This window comes from Prinia subflava, chromosome 5, assembly GCF_021018805.1.
Source record: "Prinia subflava isolate CZ2003 ecotype Zambia chromosome 5, Cam_Psub_1.2, whole genome shotgun sequence".
NCBI lineage: Eukaryota > Metazoa > Chordata > Aves > Passeriformes > Cisticolidae > Prinia > Prinia subflava.
The window spans coordinates 48,271,011-48,286,606 of record NC_086251.1 but is presented as its reverse complement, the minus strand read 5'-3'; the positions used below and the strand labels follow the sequence as shown (position 1 = coordinate 48,286,606).

At 37.8% G+C, this 15,596-nt stretch overlaps 1 protein-coding gene across 11 annotated transcripts in view; it reads right to left on the bottom strand.

Moving 5' to 3' along the window:
- Positions 1 to 15,596, bottom strand: part of UNC79 (unc-79 homolog, NALCN channel complex subunit) — a 109,315-nt gene that overhangs the window by 28,100 nt on the left and 65,619 nt on the right. For 9 of the 11 annotated variants that reach the window (XM_063399261.1, XM_063399262.1, XM_063399267.1 and 6 more), the window contains 9 exons: positions 14,083 to 14,199; positions 11,885 to 11,968; positions 10,142 to 10,244; positions 8,277 to 8,417; positions 4,294 to 4,332; positions 3,240 to 3,352; positions 3,070 to 3,155; positions 2,058 to 2,231; positions 396 to 464 (listed from right to left, as the gene is read on the bottom strand). In XM_063399261.1, the coding sequence (XP_063255331.1) occupies positions 396 to 464; positions 2,058 to 2,231; positions 3,070 to 3,155; positions 3,240 to 3,352; positions 4,294 to 4,332; positions 8,277 to 8,417; positions 10,142 to 10,244; positions 11,885 to 11,968; positions 14,083 to 14,199 (926 nt within the window). The remainder of the gene's footprint in view (positions 1 to 395; positions 465 to 2,057; positions 2,232 to 3,069; positions 3,156 to 3,239; positions 3,353 to 4,293; positions 4,333 to 8,276; positions 8,418 to 10,141; positions 10,245 to 11,884; positions 11,969 to 14,082; positions 14,200 to 15,596) is intronic. The other 2 variants (XM_063399270.1, XM_063399263.1) reach the window with 1 other exon arrangement.

The following is a 15,596-nucleotide window of genomic DNA, read 5'->3' as shown; positions in this document are numbered from 1 at the left end:
GTCAGAAAATAGTTTCACTTGTGACACAGTGTTTATAAGAGATTCTGTACAGTTTATGCACGAGAACCTCACTGACTTCAGTGGAATTGTACTGGAAATCATCTAAAGCAGCTCACTATTCTTTTTTTTTTTTAAGAAAAAATAGAGAAGGAAAAAAAAAGAGAACATCAAATCTTTAAGAAGACATACATTCACACCCACACAGGAATGTAATTCTACCCCCACTTTACTGTAACCTAGATTCCAAAGCTCCTATCATTCTCCAAACAGTATTGGACTGCACAATTTTATGCTCACATATAATACTTTCCTAGCCAGGGGACATGAACACATTCATAGAATTGCACAGGCTGGCTAAATCTGAGGTAATAGAATTTTGTCTTCTTGGAACTTACCCTGGTGGCACTAGTGGTAGGTATCTTCAACAAGCAAATCATGATTCTCAAACTAGAGTCCAAAGAACACTGAACATATTTGAAGGCAGAAAAGAAAAAGAAAAGAAGTTAGTACCTCTTTATCTACATATCTTGCTTATAGTGGTAGCAGCTATGACTATCTTACAAGTGAAGTCTGAAAAATGATCCCCGATGATTGACTTTTAACTACTTTCTCTAAACTGGCTTATTCTTGAATACAATCATTCCCAATCATACCCTTTCAGTGGTAAAAAACACAGCATAGGTGCCCACCATCTACCTTATTTTATATTTCTGTGCTTGTGCTGGACTATGATATTGCTCCTCACATCTCAAGACATCTCTCAACCAGTAACATACACCCTGACAGGAACAGGCCCTGGCAGCAGCTGTTCCAGATTCCTTAAGTTGTTCCTTATGATGTAATCTTTATGTCAAGTAAATCACACAGGTTACAGCACTGAATGGACTTTTCAGGATCAATCCATTGTCTTGCCTCACCCCTGCTGTAAACATCTAGAATATCCAAGTGTCCCCTATGACCCTAAAGAAAAGAACAGGAGATTGAAAGTTCAGGAGCAAGCAATACCTCCCATCAATAGAAGGGAAATCAGAGTAAACACTCCACCTAAAGGTTCTGTGAATGGTAGATATGCAGTTGGAATCAATAAGATGCAATTTATTTCTTTTTATTTATTTCAGTTACATAAGATGCAGGAGAGTGGGGTGGCTAGTACACAGAAGAAATGGTTATTGCCTGTTTGGCTTAGTAAGTGCTGAAAGATAATGCCACAATTTACCAAAATCTAAAGATGTTTGAAAATCTGACTATATCATAATAGTGCCAAAAAATTTAATATCATTTATATAGCCAGGTGGTGACAAGCAATTTAAAAGGCAATGTTATCAGTCACAGATTTAGAATTTGGATCCCTCAGCCCATACAGAACAACACTGCTTTGTATAGAAAAAAATTGCCACTGGGTTCATTCACACCACAGGAAATGGAGTAAGTGCATGAGAGTTCCGTTTAATTTACTGGAGTTTACTGGAAAGTCTCTGAAGTTTTTATAGTGTTTGCTGATATATACACACCAGGATATAAGATCCTGCTGTATGACCTCTGAACTCTCAGAAATCAGAGCCCAGAGCTTCTAGATTCAGTTTCTGTAACAATATTTTAGTACAATCAGAACTACAACCTGGTCAGCCAAACAGGCTAAGCCCAAGTCCCAATAGTTTCAGTTCTCTCTACCTGACTATTGTGTACTTTTAGCAAATTAAAGAGGTGGTGGTGCTCATCTTAAGAGTTTTATTTAGTTTTAACAGTTGAAACCAGATGGATTTTCATTGTCTAAACACTGACTCTCTCAAACACAGAAGACAGAGACAGGGCATAGAAAATTAATAGGAAAAACGCCAAGAAGGAAGTGAGAAGTACCCTGGTCAGAGTTGCTGTTGTTACCCACAGAACACATAATTAAAGGGGTGGGTCAGACATACAATAAATCCAGTCCTCTGGAAACATTAGCTGAATCATCAGGAAACATTCACAACAACCCACTCTGAGTGCTTATCCAGTTTTTGCAGTTTCAGTACATCCTGACCAATGGCAATACAGCTTGTGTCCACACATCATACCTTAAGAGGCAAAACACACGGGAGTTTAGTAAGAAAAGTCTGGAACTGGTTACTAATTGTGGTCCAGAGGTTGCTGGGGGAATCCATCGGCAAGGCTTCCATAAAGGTAGCGATGTTTTCCAAACAGCGTAGCATCGCACCCCCTGCTGGCAAATTCTTTTTGTTGTTTAAACCCTGGGAAACGAAACGAGACCTGTGAACAATCATACACATGCAGAAATGGTCCCTGACACGGGAGTTGGAAGTGCTGAGGTTAATTTGTTGAGACCAAATACTGCATACTTTTTCTATAATGCTAATGGTAGTGCTGTGCTGGGAATTCGAGCTGTGTATGTGAAAGTTAGTCTAACAGTTCCTTAAGTACTGACCAAAAGATTTTGAGCCAAAACTTTATAAGCAGGGATTTAACTCAAAATATGCTTAGACTGGCATGGCAGTAGAAAAAAAACAAAACTCAGATATTCAGCAGCAGATTTTTCATGCTTTCCCTTAGACAGTTTTAAAGAAGATATGCTCATTAATGTTCCGTAGATCATGTATGCTTTTGTGGCTTGTGTCCTGGGGTGAGGCCTGGAAAGACATGAGCAGTTTTAAAGTGATGCCAGCATCTTGTATGAGACAATTGCCATGTTTTTGGAAGAGCATGATACATGCAAGTGACTAGTTCTAGCAGGAGGAAAAGTGATACAGTAGAAATAATCCAGCTGCATAGAAGGCAGTCCATCAAAGGCAGGCAATAGATTTTTGGAATACTTAAGAGAAACTGTCATCAGATAAAATGAAGAGGGAGAACTGAAATGTATGAGTAGAAAAGTTCCTGAAAACAAAAAAAAAGTCCTTAGGGAAAGAATGGGACACACTACCAGTGGGGAGGACAGCCTGGTTACTTCCAGGGAGGACAAAACAAAAATCCAGTGTTTGTGATGAAGCAAGCTTGAACTCGAATTAGGAGAAATGACCCTGGTAATGCTCATAAAATTAGCATCACTAAGACAGCCAATTGTCAACATACCTCTAACAGCTGGCTCAGAGCAGCGATGGAACTCAGCTCACTGAAGTCCATCAGAGACGTGGCTAAGGTCCGTAAAAAGCTTCCATCTGAAATTTGAATGACATTTTTGCACTTGCTGCTCATACAGAGGAAACTGAGGGTCAGAAGTGCACTCAGGTATTGCACATTACCTTTAATAATGCTCTGGAATAGCTGAGGAAAGATGCCATTGGGAGCCAGCTGATGGAACACACAACGGAGGAACTGCTTGGCCACACCTGCAGCATTTCCAGGGATCATCATGCTGAAAATGAAGAGAAAAGAAAAGAAGAAAAAAATGTCATTGCAGATTAAATACTTGTCATAGCTGTCTACACAGAGAAAATAAAGGTGATGCTATTCTTTTTAATTATGGAAGTGTTCAGTTATGAGTGAGACACTCAAAAACAGAAGTATCCTGATCCTGAAAAAGTACAGCATGTTGACTTGAGCTCAACTGTGAATAGATAAAAAAATTACATACATATATTTTTTAAGTATTTGTCTCAATAAATAGCTGTATTTTTCCTGATTCTCCACATAGTTTTATTTGTGAGTCATCTGAATTTGAAATATAATCCTGCTCTCACCTTATGTATTTCAACGACACAGAATAAGGTTTCTGGCTTTTCATAAAACACATGAACAACAGGTAAACAAAAACATTATAATATTCACTTGCCTCTTGCAGCTTCCTTCAGAAGATGAAGTACTCTCCAATCATTCATAAATGAATGGTTTAATTTTAAAAGCCTAAGTATTATCTATTTACTCACAAATTGCGCATCTTAACATGTTTTACAGCTTCACAAAATGGATTTATCCTACTCAGCATCTGATTTACATAATGAGGCATCACTATCAGGGATTCTCCATGGCCAAGGATGAATCACTTGATTGGATGTATGGAGATAGTTTATCAAGAAAAATACTGAACACAGAACCAGTCAGAAAAAGTTGCACTGAAATTGTGAATACTAAACAGCATCTGAATCTGACTTTTTCTAGCTTTAACACATATGAATATGGGCTGCTGTTCATCTCCAGAAAACAAAGGACATCTAAAAAAAGTGGAAAAGGCTGGTTTTCCTTTTACTCACAGATTTTAAAAAACACTTTTTAAAGTTAAATTTAATTGATTTCAGGGTCAGGGAAGATGCTTTAGATTGACTGTCACTTTTGTCAAGATATCTTTGGCTACCATACCTTTCTGCTTGATTAGAAAAGCTGGTGCTTGATGCCAACCTGGAATAAAAAAAAAAAAAATTGAAGCTCATATGCTTTTTTGTGTGTTTGTGCTTCATTTTTAAGTGAGCCAATAAAGTACTGTTTTAAATAAATAATACACACGAGTTTTAGAGAACATTTAAAATGTTACCATAAATATCTTCTGAAGAGCACCTAAATTCAGAAAAATCATGTTTGCATGACATAAACTCTATTCAGTCTTGCAGTCTCACTAACACTCAACTGCTCTGAAGACAAATCTTGCCTCCCTCTAGTAGCACAAAGATAATGAAGTAATATTTTTGCCCTACAGCATATCATGGATAACTAATTTTTTTAGAGAAAAAAAATTTTCCAGAAGCTGCCTACAGACTGAGTTGTTTCAGATTAATGCAGCAACACAGACTAAGCAAAAATCCTTAGCTTGGCTGTCTAAATTGAGGCTTCTAGTTCAAGATATTGGCACCTAAATAACTAGCCTAATTTCAAAAACAATAATTACCTACAAGCTCTTCCAAAGTCAGATGAGAACTACTGTATTCTCAAAAATTAGGTCATTTATTTTAGTACCTAAATATAGACTTTAAAACCAAATATGGGCATTTGGTGGTCAAAATAAGTAAAACCATGCAATTCAATATGCAGGACACGTACATGAATAGAATCAGGGCTTACAATATCAAAGCAAAACACCTTTAATAGCAAAAGCCATTAGAAAGCTGTACACTGTAAAGCCAATATAAAGATAGACACTGGAAGCACCCTTATATACAAAATACCATAAAATTTTTACTTTAATCTGCTGTAAATCAGTATTTCAGATGGTATAAGTTGATAAGGCTAAGGGAAAAGTTCATAGAGCTACACTATTTTATTTCTAATCTTCAATGGGGATTTTTTTGATTCATGATCCTTTTATCCTGGACTTAGCTGTTGCTCATCCTTGGTCACCCCCTGTTCTGAAGACAGTTTCTTCTCTAATCAACACAACAAAATCCAAAAAGGACCCTAAGGCAGCTCAGTCAAATGCAACAGCGTGAACTCAAATTATGGTGATTTTAATGAATTACTCATGACAAGCTGGGGACACAGCACATTATTCCAACAGTGCAATAATCTCAAACTTGGTGGTGCAGAGGATTAAAGATAATATTACCTTCAGTTGTTCTAGCATAAATCAGAAAAACACATTAGAGTTCCTGACTCCAGCATCGTTAAGAGGAATCCACACTAAATTACAACATATTATTTCTGCTGTGCAAAGTTAATTCTGGGTGAGAAGGGTCTGAAGCTACCATCAAGCAATACAGGCTTTTATTCTGGAATAACTGCAGCATCAGCTTACATTAAGGCACACGAGGATTTCTGCAGAATGCAACGAGATGTGCCCAATGGACATGATACCTATTTTCAAAAATCTACTGAAGTACAGAAACACAACAATGTAAAATCTTTTTTCCAAGAGAAATCAAAGTCTAATGTTCTTTTCTCCCTTTGAATGTGATAACGCAAGCATGGGTTTTGTGACAAACAAAACACTCAGTTTCTAACTTTGGAAAAACTTGACCTGAGATGAACTACAGTAAACACTTGGGAACATCTGTAACTTTCTGAAATGTACAGTCTGTATATATTTATCATTACTACTCTAAATATTTTATTACAAAAATGCCAGGAACTCTCATCATTATTTCCACTTTGCAGACCACAAAGCAGAACAGGAAATGGATGTGTTCAAATCTGTACATGTTAGGAACAGAAGGTAAGCTTTTCACAGCTCCTCGCTAACTCAAGTCTAAATGTAACTTTCAAACACAGCTTTAATGCTTGGAAAGCTAAATCTCACTGGAAATCAGTTAAATAAGAATCACCAACTCAAAAATCTTGATTCAGGAACCAGATCATAAACTTAAATGCATGTCAGAGTCTTAGAAACATTTCAACCTTTATTTGTCAGTAACTTGAATCCAGAAATTTTTTCCCTTCAGAAAATCCCAACAGATGCCTATCTGTGCCTGTGGGTACCCAAACAACTTTTGAAAATCTTTCTGTGTGTTGTTTAGGTATTCTGAAAGACCTCGGACTTCTTAACTCCTTATTTCATCTTCTATGCATGAAAGTAGTAGCTCCATTTGTAAGAATAAAAATGCAAAAAGTCTAATTCATTTTCACTTCTACTGTTAGATGGCTATTTGGAGGTGTATATATATGGCACCACTTGATGAAAGAGGCACCTTTAGATATATATGAGATATATGAGGCACCTGAATTCTTCTCTGCTTATATATACTACTTATTTTGCATATTTTCAAAGTCATTCCTTTGTGGGGAGCCTCTTATTGGACCTAGAATTCGTCACAAATTGCAACCAGCAGGAACAAGACAGGACATTTACCAGGAATACCCCATGTTGCACTGTTATCTGCTGCTCTGAAACAACCAGCTATCTGACTCTAAAGATGCAGCATTTCCCCCTCAAAGCACAGAAGAAGGTAGCCCACTTATCCCTCATTCCTGGATAATTAATTTTCCAAATTATTTATTCTCTGTGGCTGTACTACTGCTGTATTTACAAGAGTCACACATAATGGGCAGCATCCGTCTAGAGCAGAAACTTTGCCTCCATCAGAGTTAATTAGCAGTGACAGCAGGGAACTGCAGCCTTGCAATTAATGGAAATGGAGGACTTGAAGAGCTGCTGTGTTGAAATGGAACTGGGAGAAGCAGGGCTGTGGAGAGCCATGCCCCTGCAGAAGCCACAGTCAAGCAATTTGAACTGCAATCACCAAAAAGAACGTGGAGGAGAGCTGTGCAACGTTTCTGCATGTCTGGTGCTGCTCAGATATTTATTCTGGAACAGCCCTTCACATCCATCCCACCTCTGAGGCAAGAAGCTGTGGAAGTGGTCAAGACAGCAACCACACAACTCAGTGGTAATGGTACACCTTAATTATCCCATGCACACTGGGTAAAAGTGACAAGAGGAAAATAACGGCAGCAAATGTTCAAGACTTTCTCGGAGACAATTTCATACAGCAGCTAGTTTGGAAGCCCTTATAAGGCAATGCAAATTTTCACCCAGCATACAAAATATGGTTGAAGAGCCTGAAGAGTATCAGGTATGCTAATGAATAATCATATCTAGGAGTCAACACTCCAGAAGCAAAGGTCAGAAAAGCTGATCACAGTTCTGCATAACTTCTAAAGCAGGAACTACATAAAAGTGAAAAATTCTGCCAAAGCAGCAACAAGGGGGAGCCAAGAGAATTCAATTTTTGTAAGAAGCACAAAAGCTGTTTATGAGTATTACACTGGAAACACAGGGCCAAGGTACTCTAGTTAAGAAAGACTTCAAGATAGCAGAAGAACATAAGGTAAGGGAGGTTATTAGAAAAGAAAAGGCTTCTTTCAAAAAGATGAAGTCCTGTCTCAAATGAAAGCAGAAAAGAGCACAAATTCTGACAAATGGAGTATAAAAAACACTAGGAGGGAGGACAAAAAAACCCAACAGTTGAAGGAACACCTAGCAGGAGGAATTAAAACTAACAGTAGAATTGTCTTTTCTTTCAAGGACCAAGATTAAGAAGCACACCAATTGCTGCACCAGTTGCTGTTCAGGTAATAAACAGGGTAGTAAATAAATAAGGGTACTGTAGAAAATCTGAGTTTATTCTTTACATTGCTTACAGTGGGACAAGATGAGGAGACTCCTGAGCTGGAATTTCCCTTTGCAGAGTAAAAAAGAAGAACATCAAAGGAGCTGCCAAAAATTGAACTGACAGTGGAAGAACTTATGTAACAAATTTATAAAATGATGAGTAACAAAGACACAAGACAGAACCAGATGTTATTCACTTAAGACTTTTAAAATATACACCTTTGTATATTGAAGTTTATGTAAACCAAATTCCAGGTACAAAATTCTTTCAATTTCATTGGAGAGAGGAAAGTCCTGAAGTTACCTTCCTACAGACTGCATGATGTCCAACAGCAGAGGAGCAGCCAAGTCTGGACTGAGGTGGATGAAGGTTGAGAGCACAACTATGGCCAGGCCTAGTGTTTCTTCATCATATTCTTCCAGAACAGCCCCACAGTCATGGCACCTGCAAGGAAGTTTTTTATCCTGATGTTAACAAGTTTCAAACAAAGCACTACTATATATAGATCTCTATATAATTATGTCTTTTTAAAGTATTACTGTTTAGGACATTCTATTCCACATTTATTTAGAAAGATAATATAAATGTGATCTTTCTATATTCAGTAACAGTCCATAGTTTTCAAACATTAATAAAACTTCTCACTAGGTACACTGCCTGTTTCTTTAGTGACAAATGAAAGAGGGCCACAGGGCAGGCCTTGTTTTGAGTCCTTCATTGGTAACTGTACTCCAGCTCCCTCAGTATCGGACTGCATCAGTTTGCACTACCCAAGAGAAATCTGCAGTGAAGCCTGGCCCTCAGCAATGTGAGCACAGCCCATTTGTGCAGCTTGGGCTAAATCCCAGGCACCACGGACACAAACAATGACACTCACAGATGATCTTAAAGGGATGGAACAATTTCACATTGCCCTTCCTGTCAGGCATGAATTATGAATAACAAATTATACAATTAGAAAACAATGATCTGATTGGTTCCCACAGCAGTTACAGCTATTAAGAAAGAAATGAAAAGACCTCTCAGGGGCATAGAACCTTACATTTCAGAAAAGTCTCCTTTCCCAGGGCAGATTTGCTGCTGAGTCACTTATCCTTCCTGAAATGCTCAAAGACAACTGATGAAGGTCTGAAAGGGCTCCAAAATGTCAAATTATAAAGGGGATGTCAGATTTCGGAGAGATGAGACAGGCTTTCACAACTTATGAAAAAGGCAAACCAATGTGGGAAATTGGCTTATCTCAGCCCAGTAAGAAGGCTGGCTTAATTTGATCAATGAGTTGCTAATGACTCCAACAGATTGTGAGATTTTTACTTAATGGAATTAAACAGGCAATTTTCTTGCCTTTTTTACTGAACATAAAGAAAATATGCCAACAAAGTCATGGAAGTCAAGCTCAGCTGGTCTGTATTGTTAATAGGTAGTGCTTGAGCTTTGGTGAAATGGCCAAGGGAAGTGCCACAGACCAGACTAACTTTGGGATGCTTCACTTTGTCACACTAGCAGTCACAGCCTGCACAATGGCCCTGTCTTTCTCCAGTGATCACCCTTGCATGTCTGTCTGTCAGCTGGACTGAGCACACAGAGGAACTTGTGGTTTCTCTTCCCTAGTTTTGAACAAATCAATGCATGGCTCCCTGCTGACTGATTTACTACTCTATTAAATGAGTACACTTCTGTTTAACATTCCCTTTACAGGCATTTTAACCAAACAATAGAGGTTTGCAAAAGCTTTGAGGATCAGTGAGTATCAGCATTAAAAATGCTATGTAGATTTCATATGATGACACATCAACAGCTACTGATTTCAACAGAAACCCAAAGGAATTTTCAAATGGAACTTTTTCTTTTCCCTAAGACAAAAGAGATTTCTGATGGATCACAAAGAACCCTTGATTTAAAGTTAAATGGAAAGCACTTTCCCTGCCCTCTGTGCACATGCAATAGACTGTCATCATTTCACCTTTGCATAATCATCCAGGTCCTACTGAATTGAAAACACATCTTGCTACCAGCGTTTAGAAAATCTTTACCTTGGGGTAAAAAAAAAACAACTTAGCATAGAGATAAATGATAGAATGGATTCTGTATTTGCATCAAGTATATCTATACTTGACATATTTGAAGTTCAATTAGTTCTTTGAAAGGAGAGGAAAAAACCTACTTACTTGTCAGTCATCAGAATGGGCTGGTCATCAGCAAATTCTTCTGGTGCAGGTACAAACATACTGACTATACTGGGTGCTGACAGCAAACTGGATTTTGTAGCACCTTAAGGCAATTAGGAAAAAGAATTTTAAAAAGGAAAGAATCGTCAAACAGAAATCCAAAATGCTTGATGAGCAGACTTCTAAAGAATTGCCATAATGGCTTTACTGTCCCTAGAAGTAAGAAATAAATTGTGTCCATGAAAAGACTTATAAGCACATTCTTTGCTCCTGCCAGATTATTCCAATTACCTAGAACTATCAATTAAAAATAGGTAAATCCTTGGGGGAAAAAGACAACATAAACCAAAAATTCTAGGAAATTGGATGCAATTTTATCTATTAGGTGATTCTACAGTTGCTATGAGACTGGACATCAGAAGACTTGCAGTATTCTCCCATACATTTAGAAATCAACTTCCCACAATTCTTGGTTACATGAAGAAGGAATTAAGTTCACTTGTCTCAACACCAGGTCATCAGTCTATTCATACTATCCCTAACAGAGCCACAGGAGATAAACCAGGAAAGGCAAGAGAAAAGAAACAATTCATAAGGAACTGAGAACATTAGAGGGCTGATCATTGGAAAATGCTTTCCACTGAAAATCTTTACAAGTATCTTTATTCTTCAAAGCTGAGTTGTTCAGCTGAGAGCACAGCCCACTGTGAACACGCCAACATATGGGGTTCCCTTTGCCCTTGGCACTTTTTGAGCACCTAATTTCTGATAGATGCTTATTTTACTAGCAAAAGTTAAGCATTATGGAAGAAACAAACTCTTGACTTCTCCAAGTTCTGCTTTCCCAAATTACAGTTTAAGTAATTCATTGCCAATTTTCTCTCTGGTTGCTTCAACCTATAGATTCAGATTTAATGTTAACATTAGCTTGTTTTGGTAATATTTAACTATGGAAACAGGAGGAAGCTTCTCTATGTAAGGTTTAGATGGAATTTATCATTACATAATCTTGGTTACTGCAGGAAAAGTAAATTAACATCACCTCACAGATAAAGTAAGATAAGAAGGCCCCACAGTTTCTGAACTCAAAATAAGTGGAGTGAAATGATAATAAAGCAGGTTTTAAACAATCATTTTATGAAGCATGGAAGGAAACACTTATTTTACATCCATAGTTCAGAACTTTATAATTGCTCCCTAAGGTTCTATTAGATAAGAGCAGACACTTCAGGAAGGCTAGAATACTCCAGTAATGTAGAACACCATCCAGAATGCAGGGGACAGGTACAGATTTTGTAGACCAGTTTTTCTTCCCCTCTCAGATGCATAAAGATCCATCTGCCAAGACTTTGGAAGTTTCACTGTCATATTCTCTAGATATAAGTTTCACTGCAGCACACAAATGCCAGAAGCAGTCATAATGCATGTTACAATGTTGGAATAAGACTTAACTATTCAAAAGTATTCTCTCTTGTGCAGTGAACAGTAGAAAAAAAATCATGATTTAGGCAAAGAAAGCAGTGCCTCATTGCAGGGCTGTAAGAGAGTCTGGATGTATTTCAGCTGTGAGGGAGGAGAGTTTATACAGAAATGAGATTCAGCCACTCTCTGCATACTTTCTGCAGGACAGTTGAAGGCTTTAACAGCTGAACAGAACACAAAATTCAGCACCATTTCATATTAGCCATGAAATCTTCCTGGCAGTCTTGGCAGAGGACCAGGTCAAACAAGCACTGAACTAACCTCTGATTCTCAGTGGTGGTCCCTCCAAATCTGGGTTTAGGCAAACAGGGACATTGCACAGCCTCTTTCCATGCTGTATCTGCTCTGTGAATAAAGAAAGAACTTCAGTCTCCAGAACCACAAATCCAGCACCTGTAACCAGCCAACAGCACCACAAGTCTTAAACAGTTAAAAACAAGAGAAAGACAAATACAATTGTTATAGAAAAAAAATAGTAATTTTTTAAATATGGAAAAGAAGGGGGAAGAAAGATCAAAGAAGTCCATACAGGAGAAAGGACACAGATAACCTAATAATAAAGAAGGACTTTTGGACAAGAGTCATTAAACAGGAAAGGATGTGCTAGCCATAAAGATTCTACAAGATATGGAATATATGAGCCACAAAAAGAAAAAGAAACAAGTGTTTAGAAATGCCAAGACACTAGAAAATATCGTTTGTACTGACAGAGGCCAGGCACAAAATGATTTTTTTACAGACAGCAAGCTTGGAAAAGAGTGGTTTGAAATAAGAATGGAAGAGAAACTACACCGACCCAGGTAATAAAGAAATAAATTAATAAAGCATGCATGGACCAAACACATCACATATTTATGTGGGATGAGACTACTTCTTAGTTGGTATACATGAGTATAATGAATCTTAAAACTGTGGTGTGACATTGAAATGACAAACAGTCACACAGAGCATTTGTCCTGAAAAAAACAAAAAAAAACCAAAAAACCCAAAAAAACCAAAAAAACCACCAAAACCCACAAAAAAAACAAAAAACAAAAACAAACAAACAAACAAACGGAAAAAAAAAACACCACACACGCACAAAGAAAAAAACCACAAAAAAACCCCCCCACACAACAAAACCACTGTCTAAATAAAAGTTTTACTTTGAAGATAGTGGTTGAACAAGAGACTGAGAGATGCAAAGCTTTCCAGAAAAGAACAATCCATTTTGCCTCTCCATGCATGAAGGCCTTTAGCTGAATTTGAATTGACTATTGGAGGGAAAAGTCATAGATGTTGTGAAGAAAGCTACTAGATTTAGAACAGGATTAACTAGACAGATTCTGAACAGTTTTGAGTATTGACCTGCTCAATTTGAATATAGGCTAAGTACTCCTTGCAGAACAAAGGCAAAAATTTTTAAATCTCTAAAACCCTGCCTGAGAGACTAGGTGATCCAGCTAAGTCTCTTCAATAAATAAACTTACCTGCTGATAGGACAAAACCCCCATTGGCAAATTCTGACCTTTATGATTTAAGGGTCTCATGCTGAGCATGCTGCTCAGCAGACTGGAATAAAAAGGATAATCCTGAACTATGCACCATATCTTTAGCCACTCTTCAGCTACACAACTTAGCTTGATGGAACTGGATGCTGAAGACTAAGTTAACCAAATATTCCAACTCAGCTGTCCAGGGCTGATAGTAAGACATTCATTCAGCATGCTAAGTTCCATATAATATTTTAAGCATTCCTTTCTCTAGATGCATCTGGATCTGCTGATAAATTCCTGAGAAGTACAATTTTGTAATATCACTAACATCAAAATGGGCACTAAAATATCTAGCATTTTTGATAAACCAGAGTGAGTTTATTGTTTAGTGACATCTGCTATGGATTTGGTATAACTGAAAGTGTTTTACAGGAGAAAAATAAATAAAATGAGTAGTGAGTAAATGACATGCTTAATTCAGATTTCATTGCTTTGCATTCATCTTAAAAGGAGAAAAAGCAGTGAGTAAACAGAAACTTCAGGTGTTCAGCATGAGTTGGTAAAAACTCCTTTAAAGAGAAACAAAACTGGCTGGTACAAGGCACAACTCTGTGGTGCACCAACACCATTGTAAACACACATACAAATAAATGATTCCATGCACCAGGGATGAAATCCTATACCTAATGAATTCAACAGTGATACTTCCATTTCTTTCAATGACACCACAAAATAATCTGGATAATATGCACAATGAAAGAGACAACACTGTACCAGAGGGTCTACCTCCCAAATATGTAACTATTCCAACTCTTACTAGGTGATAATCTTGTACTCTGTAAAGATTCACTTTAGACTTGATACTGATCACTTATGTGCAATGGTAGAATAGAAATACTCCCTTTTTTTTTTTTTTTTTTAAGTGGATTGTTACACAGTAACTGGTTTAGGAAATAGAAATAAAGAACAATAAATGCAGCTCACCAGTATCCCAAGTGCTGATATTGTGGGGAGCACTAGACTGGTGTTCCAGCTGCCTCTTCATTAGCTGGTTCATTGTCAGAGCTCCCAAAGAGCCTCTTTTCATTTGTCTGAACTGAGCTGCAAGTCAGAAATGCAAAAGGATTTCAGGAGCTCAGACAACATTCAGAGCTACTCTCATTTCCTGATCTTACAAGCCAGCATGATATAAATACTGAAATGACAATGATGGCTTGCTCTGAGGCTCTCGCTCAAGTCAGTACGCACCTTTCACACAACTATACAGGGCACAGTTCTGGCCCCACTGCCATCAGACAGAAGAGACTTGGATTCACTGTGTCAACTGTCAGTGCCTTTTTACCCCCAAACATTATGAAAGCTCATCAAAAGATTTGGTATCTGTGAAGTGTTAAGGTACTATCCCCAAACTCCCATGCTGAGAGGCAATAAATGTACCCTTGACTCTCACTCGTGTACAGTGTACCAAGGAAGGAAACTCAGCCTCCTCCCAGCAAAGCACGGAGGACTGCTGTCCATGCTGACCCTAGGAAAACAAATTCACTGACACCATGCACCACCAGCACCCCTCATGGCTGGCACCACCTGAGCTTGCCTCCTGCACAGCCACCCCTGGGGCAGAGCACTGCACACTCTGCTGAAGTGTGAAACCAGCAGCCTTTGAAGGTGAGACTCCTCTGTAACTTTACTGCTTTTTTTCTTACAGAGAGATATCAAGCCACAAACATTCAATTTTTATTCATCCAACAACTTGCTTCATTAAAAAGACTGATTTATGAGATATATGTCACTGGATAATGCTCTAAGTAAATCCATAAAAGAGACTTAAGACTTTTGGTTCATATCAATGTGGTGCTTAGAAACATGACTTAGTGATGGACAAGCAGTGTTAGGTTGGACTCAAGGATCTTAAAGCTCATTTCTAACTTAAATGATTCTACATATTTTCTCTAATTAAATTGAGGAAGAAAGAGATCATAGACTACTGCAGATGTTCTCACTTTTTTCTCTATTCATAAAAAAAAGTTTAAATTGAACGAGCATAATATATTCACTTGGACACTTGAGCTTGAGCAGTATACTTCCACCATTGAAACTAAAATCACTGTTCACTGTATAAAGACAGAGTAAAGGCCCTGCTTAAACAAGCTGAAACTGCTGACACAAGTATCCAAGAAGCTTTTAAAATGTTGCCTTAAGTATAGCTTTAAGTTTTTTCCTCAACAGACCCTTGGAGCAAGGGCAAAAAAGTAAAATCTTCTCTGAATGATCATTTTTGCCTGCAACTATGTTCAACATCATTAAAAAGACCACTATCAGGTAGTTCCATTCTAAAATTCCAAACAGTAACCATCTAAGCTGTGAAATTAAACACAGCATTTCACATTATTAACTGTGATAAAGAAGTACAGATAAGCGATAAACTGTGACTTTCAGAAAGCTCTGAAGGGTTGAGTGCCTTCTCCTAAACTTGTGCTACTCATTTTCTATCAGAGAGT